The 20,581-nt window shown below is 37.8% G+C and overlaps 1 protein-coding gene across 2 annotated transcripts; it reads right to left on the reverse strand.

Moving 5' to 3' along the window:
- Positions 1-619: 619 nt before the first annotated feature.
- On the reverse strand, positions 620-20,367 carry EIF3E (eukaryotic translation initiation factor 3 subunit E). Of its 2 annotated transcripts, XM_015856125.2 has the most exons (14): positions 20,237-20,367; positions 18,423-18,537; positions 17,322-17,372; positions 16,396-16,513; positions 13,411-13,453; positions 12,886-12,990; positions 11,554-11,679; positions 10,223-10,347; positions 9,480-9,606; positions 7,813-7,914; positions 6,851-6,960; positions 1,770-1,872; positions 1,427-1,561; positions 620-784 (listed from the first exon to the last, which is right to left on the reverse strand). In XM_015856125.2, exons 1-14 carry the CDS (start codon positions 20,324-20,326, stop codon positions 746-748), a joined length of 1,389 nt encoding a protein of 462 aa, XP_015711611.1. In that variant the 5' UTR covers positions 20,327-20,367; the 3' UTR covers positions 620-745. The 2 variants fall into 2 exon arrangements, with proteins under 2 accessions (XP_015711611.1, XP_015711612.1); XM_015856126.2 differs by lacking the exon at positions 17,322-17,372 and having other exon boundaries at positions 623-784.
- Positions 20,368-20,581: the final 214 nt, after the last annotated feature.

Here is a 20,581-nt window from a genome sequence, read left to right on the forward strand (position 1 = left end):
ATCAGTTGTGCATTCTGCTTGAATACTTTTCACTATATTCCTGCTCTATTATATATCTCTCACAGTATTTGACTGATACTTTGTCAAAAATAAGTCTTCAACCTACCAAGCTCATTATCCACACCTTTAAAAAGGCTTTTCTGCTGAAAGTCCCACTCCAGAAAAAGTCTCCTAAACCAGGCAAGAAGACAATCTGTAATTCTGAAGCACAATGCCCACCCAGACTATTTTATATATGGGTTATGCTAGATTTTTCCAAGAGATGTATATTAGAAATGCATGACGTACTAACAAGCTTCTTCTGTGACAAACGAATATGTGGAAGCACAGAATAAAGATTCTGATCTGGCTATTAGGGATGCACCGTTTCGTACTACACACTTGTCATTTACCTAAAAATGCAACTTTCGCAGAAGAGAATAGCTGTGTGTAAAATTCCCTGCTTATAAACACAAGTGGCTCTAAAAGCAGTAACATCCCTTGATACAAGGCAAGTACAAATGTAAGCGACGTTTAAAGTCCTGCATACTGTGATGTAAAATGCTCCAGAATACTATTATACTAACAAGCCCCAGTACAATATAAATACCAATCCACACAAATTAAGAGATAACACAGGTAGTTAAAAGTAGCCAATTTTATTCAAATAATTTTAAGATGAAACAATTGCCTTTTCAAAGGTACATACTTATCATGTGCTTTTTAGTCAAATGAAAATTGGTAACTTTCCCGCAAAAGAATTATGTCAATAGAATCCGGAGTCTTGAGTAGCCCAGTTAGGTGCCTAAAAACAAATAAAATAAACAACAGTCAAAAATACATGATATTCATCTCTTCTATGAAGTTTCACAGAACTTCCATCTAATAGAATCAACTTGCCAACTTCCCTATTTCACTGGTGACTGACCAGCATATTTTCTAGTCCCAAGTCTTCAACACTGTTAATTTTCCTTCTAGTAGTACTTACCCACAAATACTTCTATCACCAGTGACACTGCAGGAGGAACAGTGACACAAATCCCGCTATTATCAAAGAGCAGCAATGTGTGATAGAGAGGGCAATCTAACCCTGTGTTCCATATTCAGAATAGTTCAATTCACTCAGAGAAGGTATTAGCTATTTTCATATACATCACCTCCTCAAAAGGTGTTTTTGGATGGTGAGATGGACCATTTAAAGAAAGCACAATCAAATGACTGAAACAAATAATTAGGCATTCATTCTTTTTTCTGTTTTGTAGTAAGAAGGAACGAGAAGAAAACAAGAACCACTGTAAGAAATACGTATTTGTCAGTTTAACCCTGGCACCAGAGCTAGAATTAAGTATGTCTGAGAAACAAAGGAATAGGTTAGAATTATACTTAAACATAATTCACATTCAAGAAGAAAAAATAAAATTAAAAAAAAAATACAACTAATACTAACCTCTGATCTACCACTCTGATTCAATTTCTTCTCAATGTTCATAGCCAACATTTGACTACGAAAAGACAGGCTTTTGGTCTTCTCAATCACTTGCTGATAAGGTGACACTGCATTGTTGCCCATAACTACATGGCCCTAAAACACAATAAAGATAAAGGAAATTTAACAGTCACTCAAAGTATACAAGCCTTTATTTTAATGCTCAGCTTTCAGAACTTCTACAAAAAGTTTTCTCTCACACAGAGAAAAAACAATATCAAAGCTCAGTAGAATTTGTAGGCAAAGGAAAACAAAGGCATTACTTCCACATAAGAATCACTTGGATCCATGCATGAAGTCTTACCAGCTTTGAATCCAGCTTCGCATCTAATCGTGCATTTCGGATTAGATTGACAATCCATCTTTCTGCTTCCTCAGGAGTCATATTTAGTTTATCTGCCAACATACTGGGAGATAACAGGCTTATCAAAAGATGAAATATGACCCCTCACATTGATAAATATACTCAGCCTGTAGAATATGCATTAAACCAATACACAAAACCTAGCACAGCACAAGGCTTGTCTTCAATATTTTCATGTCATCGGGAAGCCTACTTTCCTCCCGTTGAAATAATTTTAAAGCTTACATACAACCCTTATTCCCCCCCCCTTGTATTTTTCACCTCCTTAAAGAGGAAAAATCCTGTCAGTGCTTGGGATATTATGAATAAGAAATTCATTTCTTGAAGTACACACTTATTGCATATCTTATCTTACACTTGTATCTTCATATATTCCTATTAAATCTTGCCTACATGAAAATTCCTTGGAAAGATTTCTGTTATGTATTCTCACCACAACATAAAACAGCATTTTCTTACTATAAGGGAGAAACTGAATTCCTTTTACTCTTCTTTAAACCCAGATGGCAGTCAGTCACATTATAAGAGTAAGTAGTCCAGTAACACTGTTAGACTGTTATACAACTACCAATGAACCTCACTCTGAAGTTCCAGAAACAAGTGCCACAAAAACACCCAGCCTGGTACAGAAGATTCAACACATTCATCATGCATTCAATGTAGATACACTCCAGCATCCTGCCATTTCAAAGATGACTAGGAGACGAGGAGAACAGAGAAAGGAAAATTCTTAATGAAAGATGCACTCTTATCCAGAAATAATTCCCTCTGAAGGTGTTTTCTGTGGCTTTGCAGCCAACTCCTTCAGCTTCCTGCTGGCATTTGGCTCCTAGAGTTTATTTGTAATGCTTATTCTTCCATCAGCTTCTAGACTGCGTTGACAAACATGAGGTAAGGGCATCAGAGATCACCCAAACCCAGCTAGTAACGCTGGAGTTGCACAAGAGGTCAATTTCTCACTGGTTTACAAGATCTTGCTTAAACATTTTTCTGAACCCAAAAGCAATTTTCATTTTATCCTAATTACTGCTCTATCAATTATTAGTCAGTCCATGTAGCTAGACTACCTACTGAGTTTTCTTTATATGGTCTCTCCTTTTACATGCCCTTATCTCTCAACTTTCTTCCAATTTCATTACTGTCACAGATGAATATGAATTGAGGCAAGGAGAAAAATCAAAGTAACTTTAATACTGACCTCAGTCAGTAAAATAACAAATACACAATAAGGTACCTGGAATTTCATGAAGAAAAGGAAAGTTCATGAAGAAAAGGAAAGTAAAATCCAAAAACAGTTGCTACGATTCTGTCTGAATTTTCAGACAGAATAATCTGTAGTACACTCAAAACTTAGAATTATGGTAGACAAAGCAAGAAAACAGATGACATCACAAATGTAAAATTTGTGTGGAATTATTTAAGTATTTAAGCAGCAAGTGACATTGAAATTTCAGCAGGAAGAAGCTACTTTTTTCTTCTTTTTAAAGTCTTTGAATTTGTGATATTAAGCATTTGACTCTAAATTGAAAGAATATGAGAAGAGTGCAAAGCCAGGGGAATTCTCATTTCTGTTAGAGGTATTTTATTAGAATCCTAATAATAGCCCCTCCACTACTAATAACTCCTCCAGATGACCACATTAAGCGGCCTTCGCCACTACTTCATGGACTGAGTTACCTACCTTTGTGATTTAGCTATGGACACTCCAACTTTGGAGATAATTAAGAATCAACTAGGCAAGGACTTGTGTAGCATAACAGGAGATGGCTCCTGCTCTGAGTTGTATTTGAGTGCACAGACTTGAATCAAGTGACTTCCAGTGGTCACTTCTAAACCACAGCACCCAAATTTTGCTTTTTTCTTTTATTTACAGTTCCTCTGTGCTGGACTGGGTGTAGATGCAGCATAGGCATAGAAGGAAGAGTTATTCCAGAACAGAAATTATTTCTTGCTTCATATCTTCTAGAAGAATTGTACCTTTCTCAAGAGCCAATGAAGATAAGTTTTATTAACCAAGTAGTCTTCATTAGCATGTAACTTTGTACAAGAAACTAAACCAACCATTCCTAGTTCCCACTTGTGGGAGACTGCAGTGACAACTGTGATCAAAACCGGACTGAAAACTAGATTCTTCTAAGAAAGTTAAGATGCACCCAAAGGATAAAGTGCGCTTTAACTACTATGATGGGTTTAAGCCTAGTTTACTCAAATTTTATTTCACTTGAAACAGAACACATGGAACATGGATGCCAGCACATTCCTGAGCAACACATTTTTCTCTGTAGACCTAATCATCTTACACCCACTATTTGCTAAAATAAGCACAGCCCTAGGAAGTTCTTCAACTCTCAAGATGTCTTCTCAGAAGGAATATATATCCTCTCCACTCACATACTACTAGTCTTGAAGAGACCATCAAGAGCTATGAATTGCCTTATCCATGTCTGTATTTTACACAACAAGCCTATCTCTGAAAAAACTGAGCTTGTATGTTAAAAAAAAAAATTATATAGACAAGCATATAGCACACCTCTGTACAATTTCTGTACAGGTATTTTCTTCCTCCAACATGCACTTGGAATCTTCAAAGTTACATAACGGAAGAGACAGAGGGCAAAGAGATATAAGAAATCTTATCTGAACTTCAAAATTTAAATTGCCTCAAGACTTTTATTATAAAATAATCAGTAACAGAACAGCCATTTCGGTGAAATTAAGTATTATTATCAGCATTAGAAAACCTTAAGACTTTATCAAACCTTTCAGGCTGAAGATGACCCAATTTCAGTATTTGCAACAATTAGGCTCCAGCTTAGAGTCCTCTGACAGGCCAGACTGAAGCAGCTACCACCAACTTAAAACACCTGGATGCACAGTGCTGAGGAGATACTGATCTGGCAAAGTAACACAGCCAGAAAGCATTTTCAATCCTTCCAAACTAAGCACAATGAAGACTTATTCTACCTATATTACAAACAACATTCTTCTACAGTGCACTATTAAATATGCATGTATTCAGTACTCCTGGCTACCATATCATGCTACAGGTTGTGTAAAAAAAATGCTCTCCAGATTATTTCCACCCCTTTGTCTCATACGGAGTCTCACTTATCTGGTTCATGCTGGAAGAACTATTAAAGTTTTCATCTGCATAAACAGAAAGGTTACTGAACTTACACACAGTCCCACATATAAATAGACCTGTTGTGTTCAGTGCACTGAAAAGATTCAGCAGAGAAATAAGGCATCTTCAATTAAATACAGGCATATCAAACTAATCAAACCACATTTTGAAATAATTTAATCCATTACCCACAGCTAAACATGGTATTTTAAACAGCAAACTAATTACAGAATGATTTAGCACTGATAAATTTACAATTACAACTGATAAGGAAACTATGCCCTCTGGAAAAAAATATCAACTGCCTAACAGATGTAGTAAGAAAATCAAATAAGCCACCTATTTTATATTTAATATAAAGAACAACAGATTTCTACTCATTTCTATGGTTTTGTTTTTTTTTCCTGAATAATTAAGTAATTCCTCATCATGGCACTGTGATACAACCAATTAGTTTTCAGCTTCAGGAATAGCAGTTGAAATTGCTCATGGAGAGAAATACAAGAACTCTGCTCAGCCACACTTTAATAAAAGCATTTTGACAGGCCAATTCCTTTAAACCAAGCCTAGAATATACCAAGAAATACTTATACATCCCACTGAAGCCCAAATCAAGTAACTGTTACAACTCCTGCGGAAGTTTAAGGCCTGAGTCCACCCTTGTTTTCATTAGGTCACAGTGTTTAGTGTTCAATCATCTTAGTGATTGATTCCACATGGAATCACTAGAAATACTATGTCAGCAATGTCCACACCTAACTCAGTTTATCACTTTCCTCAGAACACATCATTGCAATTATGGAATAAACATTCCACTACCTCTATTTCCAAACCATACAATGAGAACAAACTAAAATATTTTGTCATTTGTGGTACAAAACTCTATGAGCCATAAAGCAATAAATGCTTTATGGATAACATATCATATAACTTGAAGCAAAAATAGCAAGCTTTTATATGATTAATCATCTGATTTCTTTCTACAGAGACAACTGCAATGCATTCAAATGCATCTTCTAGGCTCTCTACTCATCCCTTCCATGGTCTGATGTCTAATAAACTTTTAAGAATGAAATTTAGCCCTTAGTTTAAGCTTTTCTTTGTAAACATCTAACTTCATTAAGAACTTGCACCTTCACAGTACAAAGAATCATTCGCAGAAGATAGCATTACCCTACGTAGCCTTAGGACCAGAGGGAATGGTTTCAAGCTATGGCAGGGGAGATTCAGGCTGGACATTAGGAAGTATTACTTCTTAGAAAGGGTGGTCAGGCACTGGAATGGACTGCCCAGGGAGGTAGTGGAGTCACCAACCCTGGGGGTGTTCAAGGAAAGACTTCTTAGCTTCTACAACAAATGTACTGGAACCCATTCCACTGAAAAGCCTCCTTTTAGAATATTAATTCAAGTAAGTAGCAGACATCTTTGCTAATATCATTGCCTTATAGCTGGATCATCCCAGTAGTGCACAGGAAACAAGATTAAAAAAAAGCAATAAAACTCCAATCACTTTCAAGACACATACAGTTAAGACATAATTGGTTGACACACCTATGTTTAACTAAACAGTTACCATATTCACAACAATTTACTTAATATTATCATTCTGTATCAATGTGTGCAGAAATGAACACTTTGTTGGATAGGGAGGGGAGAAGGATAAAGACAAGCTGTGTTAAATTTCATTAAAACTACACGGCTTTAAAATACAACTGCTGTAATTAAAACGCATCACTTTAGAGCTATAAATCTAGATAGCCAACAACCTAATTAGGACTTAAGTTAAAGAAAAAAATCATTATATCTGATGATTGAACATTTTTACTACAAAAGTTTATGCAGTTTCTCAGTCTCACTTGCAATTGATTTTTCTGTGCAGTCATATAAGTTATCTTACCCAATGCTGATGCACTGATGGATGCGACAGAAAGTCTCAAATATAAAGAGACGAGCATTCTCAATGAAGTCCTCAAGGCATGCAACTAAGAAGAAATCATTCACAAGTACCTGCAAGTATAATGAGAAGAGGAACAATGACAGCAAACATGGAAAGAGGCTTTTTTCGTCACTCATCTTACTTATTGATGGAATACACAATCTACTAGAAACTGTTCTCATTATAATCCATGATGGATAAAAAGCTTGCATTTAAAATGACTTCTCATGGATCTGCAGATTGCTAAATTAACATTATATACTAACCTGATAACTGATGCTATACTCCAAAAGAACATGGTCTCTCAAACCTACACTGAAGACACCCCCCACAGTAATGCATAAAACCAAACTACTCTCCTCTTACTTTAAGAGTCTTTTCTCATTCTGTCTTATCAGTCCAAGCCAGCTTCATTAGCTGTTCACGTTAAGTTCAGATTAAAGGACCATCAGCCCTTAACAGTAAACAGAATTACTAACCTTATCTTATAAGGTAACCAGTATCAGTGAAAAGAGTCAAAACTGAGATTAAGAATTGGCAATGGTTTGCAGCTGTGAGAAGCATTAACTTTTACACTAGTCAGCCCAAGCACTGCTCATCTTTAACTAAACTCATTTTACAAGAACATACACTTACCTATCCTGATTTCACAATGTTTTTCAATGTCACCATCCCAGAGTGCAAAACTTCTCAGAACAGAAGGCAAAGCCACCCTTTTCTTCAAACTAACACTAACTGAGAAGCTGAAGCTCAGCCAGAAGCACAATCACTTCTTCACTTTTTGTTCAAGGAGCTGACTAAATATAATTTTAGGGCTAACAAAAAAACTGGCAATGGAATTTGAGTTCAAGTAAGTTAGCTGGCTCTCAAGAGTTTTATAGAGATCTGTAAAAATAAGAATAAAATAGAATTCTAGTGCTTACTGTTTCACACTCCCTCAGCTTCTTCTGTGCACCATCAAAATCAAAATTAACATACAGGCATTCCACAAATTCTGTGATAGGGTCCCTGTACGTGTAGGACTCCTGTCAAAAGAAAAAACACAGCATCAGGAATCACTGCAACAAGTTCACTTGAATATTACATACATAGTTTAATCAGTTAGATACTGGAAAAAGTGTCTACATATTTCTCCTTTAAGAGCCACATAATCTTATTTTTGTTTAAAGTCTCACTAAATAACCACAAATGCACTTTCACTCCTAGGACTGCAACCTTCAGATTAAGAAAGTGTCCATGACTCTCAGCCATTGTCTAACAAGCACTTCATTTTTTGTTTTTTAGCATACAGTAAGAACAGATATTCTTTCTAAATTCCAATTTCAAAAACGAGTCCAAATACTTGGTACTTGAAACTAAGTTATCATTTGACTTCTTCATTTGGCAAACAAGGCAAAGCTTATACATACAGTGCTACTCCCCTGATACAAAGCACTCCATTTTGATATTACACAAGTCACTCAACTTAATCATAAGGCAGAAACACTCACAGATGTGTATGTAGTAAGATCCAACTACAGCACCTCCTGGCATGTCTCTAACATACATATATGACAGCTAAACTCAATCTATTACCATCAGCTTTAGCATTTATAAAAAGACCAGCAGATTCAAGAAGTTACTAAGAAGGCTTTTTCAGTTGTTAGGTCAAAAATACTTTTCCTTACCAGAACTGTATTTATAAACTCATTATTTAGGTTCAAGATTTAGTTTCACACACCACTGTACTCCATCAAATAAATAATGCTCATTATGTGAATGAGCTTGGATAGTGTTTTCAGTTTAATAGAGATGAATAACCAACTGCCTGCCTATCAGCTCAACACTTGCAGAATCTTCATGTCTTAGTGTTTAGAGAATGAACTGACTTGACTCTTCGTATCAGCCTGCCATATAACACTGGACAAACCACTTTATTCAGTGCTTCATTTTGCCCCCTCCCAACAAGTTACCCTGTGTGAATAACTTGCAGATCTATAAAATTTAACATTACAGAGTTTGATATTAGTCATCTACTCTGTATGGTTCATATCACATATATATCACGTCATTAAACATATAAACTAGTATAGTATTATTAGTGTTTAAAGGTTAACTGCTTATACACAAGTTGCATGCTGATTTCAGAATGAAGTCTTTGCAATAAACCCATTGATCCCTACTAAGCAGCTTGCTCCTTTTGTTACTCTCCACTAAGATTCTACGACCACTCATATCTGCAAGAACAGAAGCATCTAAGAAGGGTATGCAAATTTGAACATAAAATCAGTATACACAGATCAGTTCTGAAATGCAAGCAGTATCTTTTGTATAAAGCAATTCCTTGTTGTGATGGCTGAAAAAAACAAAAATCTAGACTACGATTCAAAACCATTTTGAGCATCTCGCTGAATTCTCTGCACTTAGTCTCACAAGGGAGAGAGAAAGTAAAACTTAATAGTGCACATTCTACTTCTCAATGAATGATGTCAATAAGAGGAAAAAGAAAACAGCACTGAATGTGTGAGCAGTTCCAGAACAAGCACATTAGAAGAAAGTTATACAGTTTCAGTGAAAAGGAACAGGAACTACTAGAGCTTTCAGTTCTTACCTGCTGAATAACCTTGACTAGATCCTTCAGCACTTGTCTCCGCTTCCGAACATCCTTGTTTGTTATGACCGCAGTAGTGAGATATCGGAGGATATGAGGGCACATTGTCTGAATTGCATTGAGATACCTAAAGAAAAATCACAAAGTTCAGATACAGTTTTCCATCAAAATCTCATTTGTGATAGACAGCTCAAATTTTTTATGCTATATGCTAGCAGTGTGCATTTAGTCAAATAAAAGAATGATTTACATTTGTTAACATTGGTGATCCTTTGCAGGGGGCAGGGGAAGAGAGACAAGACATCAGTGTACTGGGTAGTAAAGAAAGGGCGGTTAGCACTGCAGAAGAACAGCCCTCATACTACTGATAATTATTTTCAAAAGCATCTTAACTACATTAGTCTAAGTGGCATCATCTTTCCCTACCACCTGAAAAGGCACAGCAGGAATCTGTTATCTAGCACAAATAATTATTCCTTTCCCAGAACACCAGGAAAAAACAAAAAAAAAAATAGAGCCAGATCTTACTGTTCTACTACCAGGCTCCCTGAAAAAGAGCAAATTATACACCCCCCGCTTCCTCCCCTTCACCCCCCAAAAAAATGGGCTTGGAAAACAAAAAGCATCATTACAACTTCTGAGACAGCTTCAGGCTGTGGACTCCAAATGTTGGATAAGATTGCACATTCATCTTTCTTTAGTGTCTCAAAAAGCCCCAGCAATAACAGTACAGCACAACTTACTGTGGTTGATAGAGAAAGAGATCAATGATATTGTCTCTCCCTTTAGGATGATTAAAGAACACAAATAAAGACCAGTGGATGAGCCATGTTCTTTGCTGAAGAGACTGCAGTGGAGAGCTGACTGACTGAAAAAACAAAATACAACAGTGGTTTAAACAGAGGTACTAAGATTTCAACTCTTAAAACATCACCTTAGTAATGTAAAGTTACTACTTTCTTTTTTGATCCTGAACTGTTTCTAGGTCTCTTCTACCTTTCTAGTTTATCCTCTTTTCTAAAGCATCACAAGAATGCTTGCCACAGACTTTTCCCAGTGATGAAGCACCACAGAATAGGAACGTAACCTTCATTTAAACCAACTGATACAGCACAAATAAGGATTCAGCTCTACACGTTGCTGGACTTGCTCCAAATTTAACAGCTATATGTTATGAATTAATGGATATAACTAATAATCACTCATGGGACCATGACAGCTAGCTACTACAATTCTACCCAAAAAGCCATGGGAGTTTAATAACCACATCAAATTTCAGAGTCTATTACAGCCATATAGATTCATAAAGGTTAGAAAAATTTCCAAACACTCATTAACATTACTTATCTGCCACACAAGATAAAGAACAATTCTGGGGAGGAGGAAAAAAAAAATATATCAAAGCTCCTATCAAGATTCTGGTTTTGAAGAATAAAATACCAAGTTATTTCATATGTGGTCAGTGAAGCCCAACAAGCAGATAGGAAGATAAGTTCTTAGTCATGTCACCTGCTTTAAATTAGTACTGCAGTCCCATTCTTTCACTTCATGTTCATGGTGCCCACCTAAACTCTCACAGCCACATGGTAAGAAAGTTAAACCAACTGAAGTCTGTTTCCAGTAAAAAAGTTTCCCTGCATTTCTTTTACTAAAAATATTGTTTTCCTTAAGGTAGAGTATAGTTTAGATGCATAAATCTACTTCCTTGCATTAAAGGAACAGCTTAACTCCCTGAAATTTAAGTAGCAGTTTCTTTCAAGGACACCATGCTCTCGAATACTCTCATATACATCCTTGAGGCAGGTTTGGTTTACTGGAAATACCTTGAAAGCTCTCTTTTTTCCTGAAGTGATAAAAGAAAAACAAGTGATTTAAAAAGAAAGCTCTCATATTCCTTCACCTTCTCCTTTTCAGCATCCTTTTGCTTTCTCACCATCACTCAAGGAATGCACAACTGTCTCTAATGAAGCATGGCAAACAGCTCTTAACGAGATTCCAAGTAATTCATAACAAAATTTGAAAACTAATAAACTCTAACCTCTCACCTCACTAACATGACCAAGATTGTACTTACATTATTATCTATTGTCTCCTTCAATCTTGTGAGATCTTCCATGGCTGCATCCCAATTCTGCATGAGAATTTCAGATGCCAGCTTCCCCCACAGTGAACTCAGAGCATTTCTGTCTGTTGCTGGGACCTATTTTAACAACAGCAGAGTTATACACTTTCTTTTTAATATAAACTTATGAGAAAAATATTACCAAAAATATTTTTCTTTAAGAATATCAAAACCTCATGATTCTCTTAGATGTATTTCTTACAGCAATTTACATACATAAATAAAAACAACAGAAAACTTCTAGAGTAGAAACTAGAAAATCCTGAAAGACAAAGCTCCTTGCTGCTGCAGTTCAAAAATTAATAATTAAATGGCAGAGCATCAGATGACACAGTTCCAGGTTTTTCATATCATGAAAAAACACTTCTGAACCACTGGAACAAACCCCTTAGAAAGCTGGTTCCCAAAGAACTTGTGACAGCAAGTAATCAGATCATAAGAACTAACACTCTTAAGCTCTTTCTGCTAATGCTGCAACAAACATACTTACAGAAATGCCCAGACCAACTCTAACTTTTCAGTAACAAGTCTGTTTCCTAGAAGGGTAGTTCTGAGGTGAAGCTGTGTTAGATTATACAGGACTGGGTTATGCTGGGTCATTCAGTGTCAAATTCTATTCACAGACCAGTTACAATAGTTCCTTCATAGGTTGTCATCACAAAATTTAGAAAAAAAAAGCCTTTTCATAGTTAGTAAAAAAAGATACATTAAAACTATTAGCATCACAAAAACAGTACTCGTTTCAAAATTAATTATTTGACATAAGAGAATAATGCTAAACCTAGAAACAAAGCACTAAGAATTAAGGATATCTGCCCACAAATCTTCAGTAACTAACCTACTTCCTCCCTCAGCCCATGAAACACACACAACAAAAAACACACAGAACAACTCAGCCTTATTGTCAACATTTAGATGAATAACTCAATTCACTGTCACTCTCAACTCCATTTTCATTAAGACCTAATTTCAAAGTTACTTTATGAATTACATTCAATTTTAAAAAGTTTTTGCTACTTACTATAGCAACATTTCACAAAGTTTAGGATAATTTTCATTAAATCACAGAATGGCATGGGTACAAAGCAACCTTAAAGCCCACCCAATCCCAACTCTGCTGCCATTAGCAAAGTTACCACCCACCAGATCAGGCTGCCCAGGGCTCCATCCAAACTGGCTTTTAATGCTTCCAAGGATGGAGCATCCCCCCATTCTCAGGGCAAACAGTACCAATGCCTCACCACTCTCAGAGTAAACAATTCAGACAACACACCCAGGACTTACCAGAACCCTGAAGAAGTACAGGTATTCTGCAGCTCCAGAGTAATTGCCACATTCATACTGGAATTTCGCATACCTGTAGAGTGTATCTAGGTACTCCTGTCTAAACTGAAAAGAAAGAAATAAAATGTTTTCCTCACTAGGAAAAAAGAAATGTTTCTACAAGCCCCTTTTAATAGTAGCTCTAGAAAACCTTTTATAGTAACCCTTACTATCTTTGGAAGTTGTTGTAAACAGGAGGTACTAAGCAAAACTACTTTAACCCACTATCACTGAATTAGTGATCCTGCTGGGGGAAAAGCACTTGAAACTCCACTTTACCAAATAAGGCACATTCTAGTTACAAATGTACACACTCAAAGACATTCAGATAGGCAGAATTTCTATTACTGAAGTATTCTACAAGCTACAATCAAACAAGACAGGCCATATCACCAGTGTATAGCTATTCATTTGTTGGCTGTGGGGGAAGTAGAGTGGAGATGTTTAGGACTGAGTTCCAACAGATATAGCAATTAGAACACTTACACCATGTTTCTCAGCTAAGTAGTCAAACAGCATCCGACCATCCCTAAAACAGAAAGATAAAAATGGATGTTTTCACAAAACAAACTGATTGCCACCACGCACACACACCAGCCTTCAACCTTTAGAATTACTTACTGTTAATTTAGAACGATACTTCTCTAGAGACTGGACAAATGTAACTGCAATAGTAACGAAGCAACTTTTCCTAGCATTATGGAAGTTTCATTGTGTGTTAAAATTAACACAGTTTAAAATGAGCACTACCAGCAAAATCAACTAGGATGAAGGAAAAGTAGATTACTTTCAATTTGACAGCATTCTCAACTTTCAGTATGAAAATTCAATTCTGATTTAGAGCTCTTCTCACCCCTGTTCTAATCCCATAGCAAATAATGTAGCCAAGCAGTTAGGAGTTTAATAAGAGACAAGGGGGGAAAAGAAGCAAGCCAAACAGTTAGAAAGGAATTCTTCTGCCACTGTTAACACTGGGAAACAAGTAAACAAACCTGTAGCACAGTCAATCATCTGCAGGACAAAATTATTTAGAACTTACCAAATGCACAAATATAAACATCTACGTACAACCACATTTCTGAACCTCTTTTTATTTAGCATACATAATAAAAACAACCACTGTTATTATGATGAAAGTTCAAGCCTCCTGTATACAACAACAGGTTTCCCTATAACCAGTTTTTTATTAACAACCACTGGATTTTAGACACCTGTGATATCGTTAAGCAGTTCATTTTATTAATAGCTTTTTCATCTAGTATTTCCAAAGGTTCCTGATCAGCTCCTAGAGTGAAACTTTAGCATGCAAGCTTTTCATCTGGTGATGTACTGCAATTACCTGGCAACAAGCTGAATTCATACACATAGTTCCTAGCTGGCAATATATTTAACTGTCTTTTGTATTGGTAAAGGTGGTTCATATAATCAAAGTACTGAAAGAATGTTGCATTTTCTCTTTCAGTTTCCCCATACCTGTAGGTACCCTCTTACTTTATTTCTTCCGAGAGCTCTTATTTCAATGGTGCAGGACAGACACACAGACTCAAGCCTAGTTCTTCTGAACAGTCACACAACTGGCATCCGATAAACACAGTTACATCATATTTCATAAAACTAATTCCTTTCTTGTAAGCTAAGAATCGCAGTCCTCAGCATGGCTTGCACAAGCAATGAAAGAACACCAGTGTCTTCCAATGGAAGATTCTGCAAGGATGAGGGATATTGACTATTTCTCTAACACTTGTAAAGCTCTCATGTCTTTCTCCAACAGCTACACAACATATATATATACAGAACATCCCACATTCTAAAGCCTTTTTTACACATCAATTTTTGCCATTGCTGTTTGGGACACTAAGGTCTGGGAATTGTTCTGATTCAAACTCAGAGCTTTGTGTCTCATCTTTTAATATAAGTCACCAATAGAAATTCACAGAAACCAAGGACTCTGAAGTTGACACTTATCTGTACAGAATTAAATAGTGTTCTTCAGACAGACACCTTACAGTCCAATCAAACCCACTACAGCCAATGATCTGGACCAGAACTTTCATCAGAAAGCTCATAATCCTGAGTAGCAGAAACTATTCTGACATGCATATCCACAGAGATCAGGTAGAGTTTACTTATCCTGACAATGCTTTTGTCAGCAGAAGCTTAAGTACTTTCTGACTGTATCAGAGAAGAAAAATAGAAGCTTTATCCTGAAGCAGCGGAAAGCTCACCAACTTCATTATTTTTAAATGAAATCCTGTTTCATGTGTGCGCTGAGACCCAATGCATTGCATCTTACCACTTCTGCATTGATGAAGATTAAATCAGATTAAGATCCTGGAAACAACACGCTGAGTAGAGAAAACGTGCACTGTTCACCTGCATGGGCCAAAAGGGGAGACTAGACTTCACAGCAATTTGGGTGAGGATGGGAATAGAAGAAAAAGGATGGTAATCTGCAGTAAAGTTTCACACTCACTTCAGCTAACCATTTTCTTTGGGAAGACTTCTCAGGAAAATCTCAGGCTGTGTATTTCATGTTTTTTTCTAAGAAAATTAAAGAATCAATACAATGTTTCATGCCAAGAGATGCACTCAGCTCACTGACAACAGATCTAAGCACTGGCTTCACTATCAAATTCAAGCTGAGTCTTAGATGCTCCATCAATGTGGTATGCCATTCAAACCTTAATGTAGCAAACTCAGTGAAGGATCTGATGAGGTTTACACACAAGGGTTAGACACACAACAGTAAAACAATGGCTCTAACATCAAGACAGCCAGCAGTAACTTCCACTATGCAAATACCACCCAACTTTCTGTTAAAGTCATGCAGTTATTTTCTCAACTACTGAATCTTTTCCCACTGGGATTAATTAAACTTCAACCATAAAAACCATAGTCCTTAGAGGAAGTGCTTAGACACTCATTCTACTTTTACTATTCTCAGAAGCAATTAAGAAATTGGACATTCCTAGCACAATCTCACATCAAGTTGGCCTGTCCAAGGCAGGGAATGGAGAGAATGGACAATTATGCTTGAAAGAAACATAGACTACAATACCAGAAGTATGTTCATATATTAAGCCTCTCAAAATGGGAAAGACAGCAATCTACAGCTTTTTTGAGGAAGGCAGATAAAAGAGGATATTTGATCTACTATGAAAGAGGAATTTGAGTGTTTTCAAACTGTATTTCACCTCCAAAAAACCCAGGCCATACTGAATAATACCTGGCACTTGTCCATACTTGATTCTGCTGAACATTAGTTGAGGAGATGATTTTTGTACAACAGGTAAAAGCAATAAGGAGAGTAAACTGCATATAGCAACTTCAACCACCTCATCACAAACACTACTCACACCAACTGAAGTAAAAACACCTTTTTCCTTGCAGTTGCTACACAGACAGCACCCCTACCATCAACACCTAAGAGATGCCATCAAGCCCTCATGAGAAAAATAGATTAAAACGTACCTAGTAGACTGCATTTGCCTTGTTGTCTCTGGATCCTCAAACATCTTGACAATAGGTTCGGTTTCAGCTTGAAGCTGTTTCAGCTGCGCAACAACAGTTGTTCTCTTCTCACGCAAAGCTACAAGAAATAACAATAAAATAAACATCCCACATAAAGATTCAGCTTTTGCAGAAACTAATCTGTAATCACATGGTGCTGACGGTACATTTAAATAGGAATTGCAAGAAAGCCTATCTAGCTTGTCCTTTCAAGGAAGTCACAAAACCAGAAGTACCCAAGAACTCATTAGCTTAACAAGAAGTCTCTACCATATGGTTTCTTTCATACCACGTACAGTTCTAATCAAACCACCCAAGACCAGGTATCTAAAATAGCCTTGACTCAAGCTAAGGCATGTCCAGGCTTCCACTAAAGGAGAAGCACCTTTTTAAGGTAACTTGGCTCGATCCAAATAAACCTGAGGGGAAAAAAAAAAAGTAACAAACCTAAGCTACATACTACATAGATTTTCCTCTAACCAACCAGGTTTTAGAAGCACACTTTCAGTATATTCAACAACGTTACACAAGTGCATACTCAGAACCCTTTATGAGACATTATGAATAAACACAGTGGCCACCCAAGACTTCCAAGTGCAATAAAACCAATACTTAAAAGTTCAGCCCATGTGCTTAAAAAAAAATAGACAATAACACCTCAGAACTGGAAATACAAGTCAAGAAACGTATGGATCTGAGAAAGACAACCCAAGACCAAATCACAGGAGATAACAGAACCCAGGAAGGCACTGGAGAGGGTCACACACCAGGGTACAGAGCATTATGGTGAGTCTGTTTGACTTTTCTTTCGTGATTTCTCTTGTAGAGGATGTTCAAAGTGGATAACACCATTATAGTGACCCAACCTAAACCTAAGAGTGACTTGCCTGACAGGAAGTATTCCAGTAAGGAGACATTACCTCCAACTTCAGAAGAATCTCGATTTTTAAAGGAGAAACAGATGAAAAAAACAAAAACATTCAGTTAACTCACTAACAAATGTTTTTCCTTCCCCTGTGACATTTCCTGGCTGCATAATCATAAGGTGACTGTGGAAGGCAAGACATCTCTAAGTATACTATCAGTGTACTTGTGCTACAGTAAGGTCTTTTAACAGCCCTGAAATGGCCTGATGTTTGTACCCAACAAAAACTGAAAGGTGAAGCTATTGTTGTAGCTGTTCATGAATGAGAGAAGCAAAAACCTCTCATAACCTCATAACTGGCACTATCAGCCCCAAACCAGCATTGCATGTACACCTACAAATGATAGCTAATGCTAATGAAACATTTGATCTAAACGTTAAATCCAACATCTGTAAATCTTAACAGTTCTGTTTATTTCAAACGGGGCTGTGAGTCTCTAGTTTAAAGAACATGGAATTAATAAGACTCACAGGCAAAACAGCTGGAACCTGTACCCAAATAAGCAAAAACACCTGAATCTCTTCCTTCTAAGCTGTAGACAAAGCAAGCTGTAAATCCACTGCAGTTTAGAAAAAGGTAAACATCTCCATAAGATGAAATAAAATGCGTAAACAGGGTAAAGTGTATACTCGGAGAAAAGCAACGAGAATAAAAAAACCACCATAATAAAGATACAATGAAGAAATAAAGGAAAAATGAGCACGAATAATATAAGCTAAAAGTTAGTGATCTTATTTTTCTCCTCCCCAGGGTTCCATGCAGGAAGACAGACATTTTCTTCTTAAATGCTTTAAAATAATCAGAAGATATTTTTCCTTATGACAGAACATTAAGCATTAGATTTCATATGTCTACATTGGTTTAATTTGGACTTTCTCCTTCTAGAAAAGCAGCATTTATCTGTAGACACACATGATTAAGACCAGGAGTAGGTAATATTCTGGTATTATGCATTCTTTCCTTAATGCCAAAGGAAAACAGTACTGAAGTCTGAGTGTCACATTAGAAGTACTACCAGCTATTACTACACATACACACTTCTTTATTAACTAAGCAACTTACCATGTGGAATTTCATCAGAATAAAGATTTTTGTACACATCCATAGCAAAATCCACCATGTTGGTATCACTGAGGAGATCCAACTTTCCTTGAAGTAGTTCTTTTTCATTGTATATCTGAAACAGAAATCATTAACAGGCTTATTTGAATACTGCTAAACACTTCCCAGTTCATATTATTCAATTACCTTTATTATTACAGTTCAATTTATGAATTAAGTTATTTTAAATGCCAACCTCACAGCTTTTCAAGATGTCTGACTGCTCTGTCAACTGGCATGGTTACCATACATGTCTCTGTTTTGCTAGTCCCAGTAAGACAGTGCTAATCTCCTGCTATTAATGAATGCAGGAACATCAAAAGAAGAGTCAGAAGACAAGTCACCTTCTTGTATGTGATCATTCCTAATGAAAGTAAATTAGTTACTTCGTGGGCCAAAGCAAATAATGATTTACTCACGCAGAAAAGGGAGAGAAACCAAAATGAAAAATCTGACCAAGATTAAAAACAAACAAACCAGAAATCATAGAATCTCAGAATGACCCGGGTTGGAAGGGACCTCAAGGATCATGTAGCTCCAACCCCCCTGCCTGGCAGGGCCAACAAACATACACATTTACTAGATCAGGCTGCCCAGGGCCCTGTCCAACCTGGTCTTGAACACCTCCAAGGACGGGGCATCCACAGCCTCCCTGGGCAGCCTGTTCCAGAAGACACACCTGTTCTGGCCCAGAACTTAAGGAAGCAGAACTCTGAGGGAAAGTTCAGTGAATACTCTGCACAGGACAGCATTCTGAGTAGCATAGACTCATGATACTCAAGGTTAATCTTAGAAAAGATGCTCAGGATAAAACTTGAGTTGTAGCACAGCATAATCTAAAAATAATGCCTACAGATTAAGGAAGCTTCATCGAGCTTGTGTAGTTGGTTCATTTTCTTTACGTCTGTTAGGTACTTCTTAAAGGTGCTTGTAATAATTGAGCTGTGCATTTATGAACGTTAGATCTTTAAGATTCAGCTGAGGATGTACCAGAAAACTCAAACATGCATCTGTACAAACGCTGTGTTACAACTCACAGCATCATGATATCTCACACATAAAACCTAAGAAAGTTTAGTTCAACTTGGAACTGAACAGTTCTCAAGGTAACACACTATAAGAATGGCTCTGCTTAACCTGAAGTAGTTCACAAATGCCAAAACATAAAAGAACACCCTGAAGATGACTGTTACCAACCCAAACCCATGTCCTAGATGGAAGAACTTGGCAGGTCAGGTTGTTCCAACGCAAGCATGCTTGTCTGGCTTATTTCTGGAACCTAAAATAGCAAACCCTTCAAATCCAAAGCTGGGCAGCCTTGTACATTTTATTTCCTTTTTAAATAGACGAACTAAGTACTTTAGGTAATTTCTGACTGATACAAGTTCAGCTTGAAGCACCCCTAGCACAATCAAGTCTCACACCGGGATCTAGCTTTACATACACAAAAACAGCGAGGAACGGGACAAGATGGGTCCTGCAGTTGGTTTAAGCACAGAAAGAAAACCAACAGCGGCAGCGTTTTAGCGGTGAGGCCGGTAAGTAACGCCGCCCACACCGAGGGCCCCACGGCCCAGCGCCGCTGACAGCCGCGGTGGAGGCCGAAACACCGAGGCCCTGCTTCCTCCCCACGCAGGACCAGGCCGCACCCACAGGGCCGGGACGAGGTATAGAGGCACCGGAGGCAGCCGGGACGGGCACCAACACCATTCCGTGTCGCTAGTCCACTCCACAGCTCCAGAGCCGGCCCCCTCGCCCTCAGGGCACGCACGTACCTCCTTGACAGAGAGGAACTCCAGCAGTGGGAAGACCAAGTGCCGGTCCAAGAAGTGCGCGATCTTCGTGGTCAGGTCGTACTCCGCCATCTTGGTGCGGGAAGGAAAGAGGCGGAGCGAGCGGCGGCACGCGGGGAAGCGGGCGGTCACCGCCTCTATTAAGGGCTGTGCGCCTGCGTGCGCATTGCGCCTGCGCGGCACCGCCGGCTGTGACAGGGACGGGTCCATCCGGCGCATGCGCAGGAGGAATCTCACAGAATCACAGGATGACCCGGGTTGGAAGGGACCTCAAGGATCATGTAGTTCCAACCCCCCTGCCTGGCAGGGCCACCAAACATACACATT

This window comes from Coturnix japonica, chromosome 2, assembly GCF_001577835.2.
Source record: "Coturnix japonica isolate 7356 chromosome 2, Coturnix japonica 2.1, whole genome shotgun sequence".
Taxonomy (NCBI): Eukaryota; Metazoa; Chordata; class Aves; order Galliformes; family Phasianidae; genus Coturnix; species Coturnix japonica.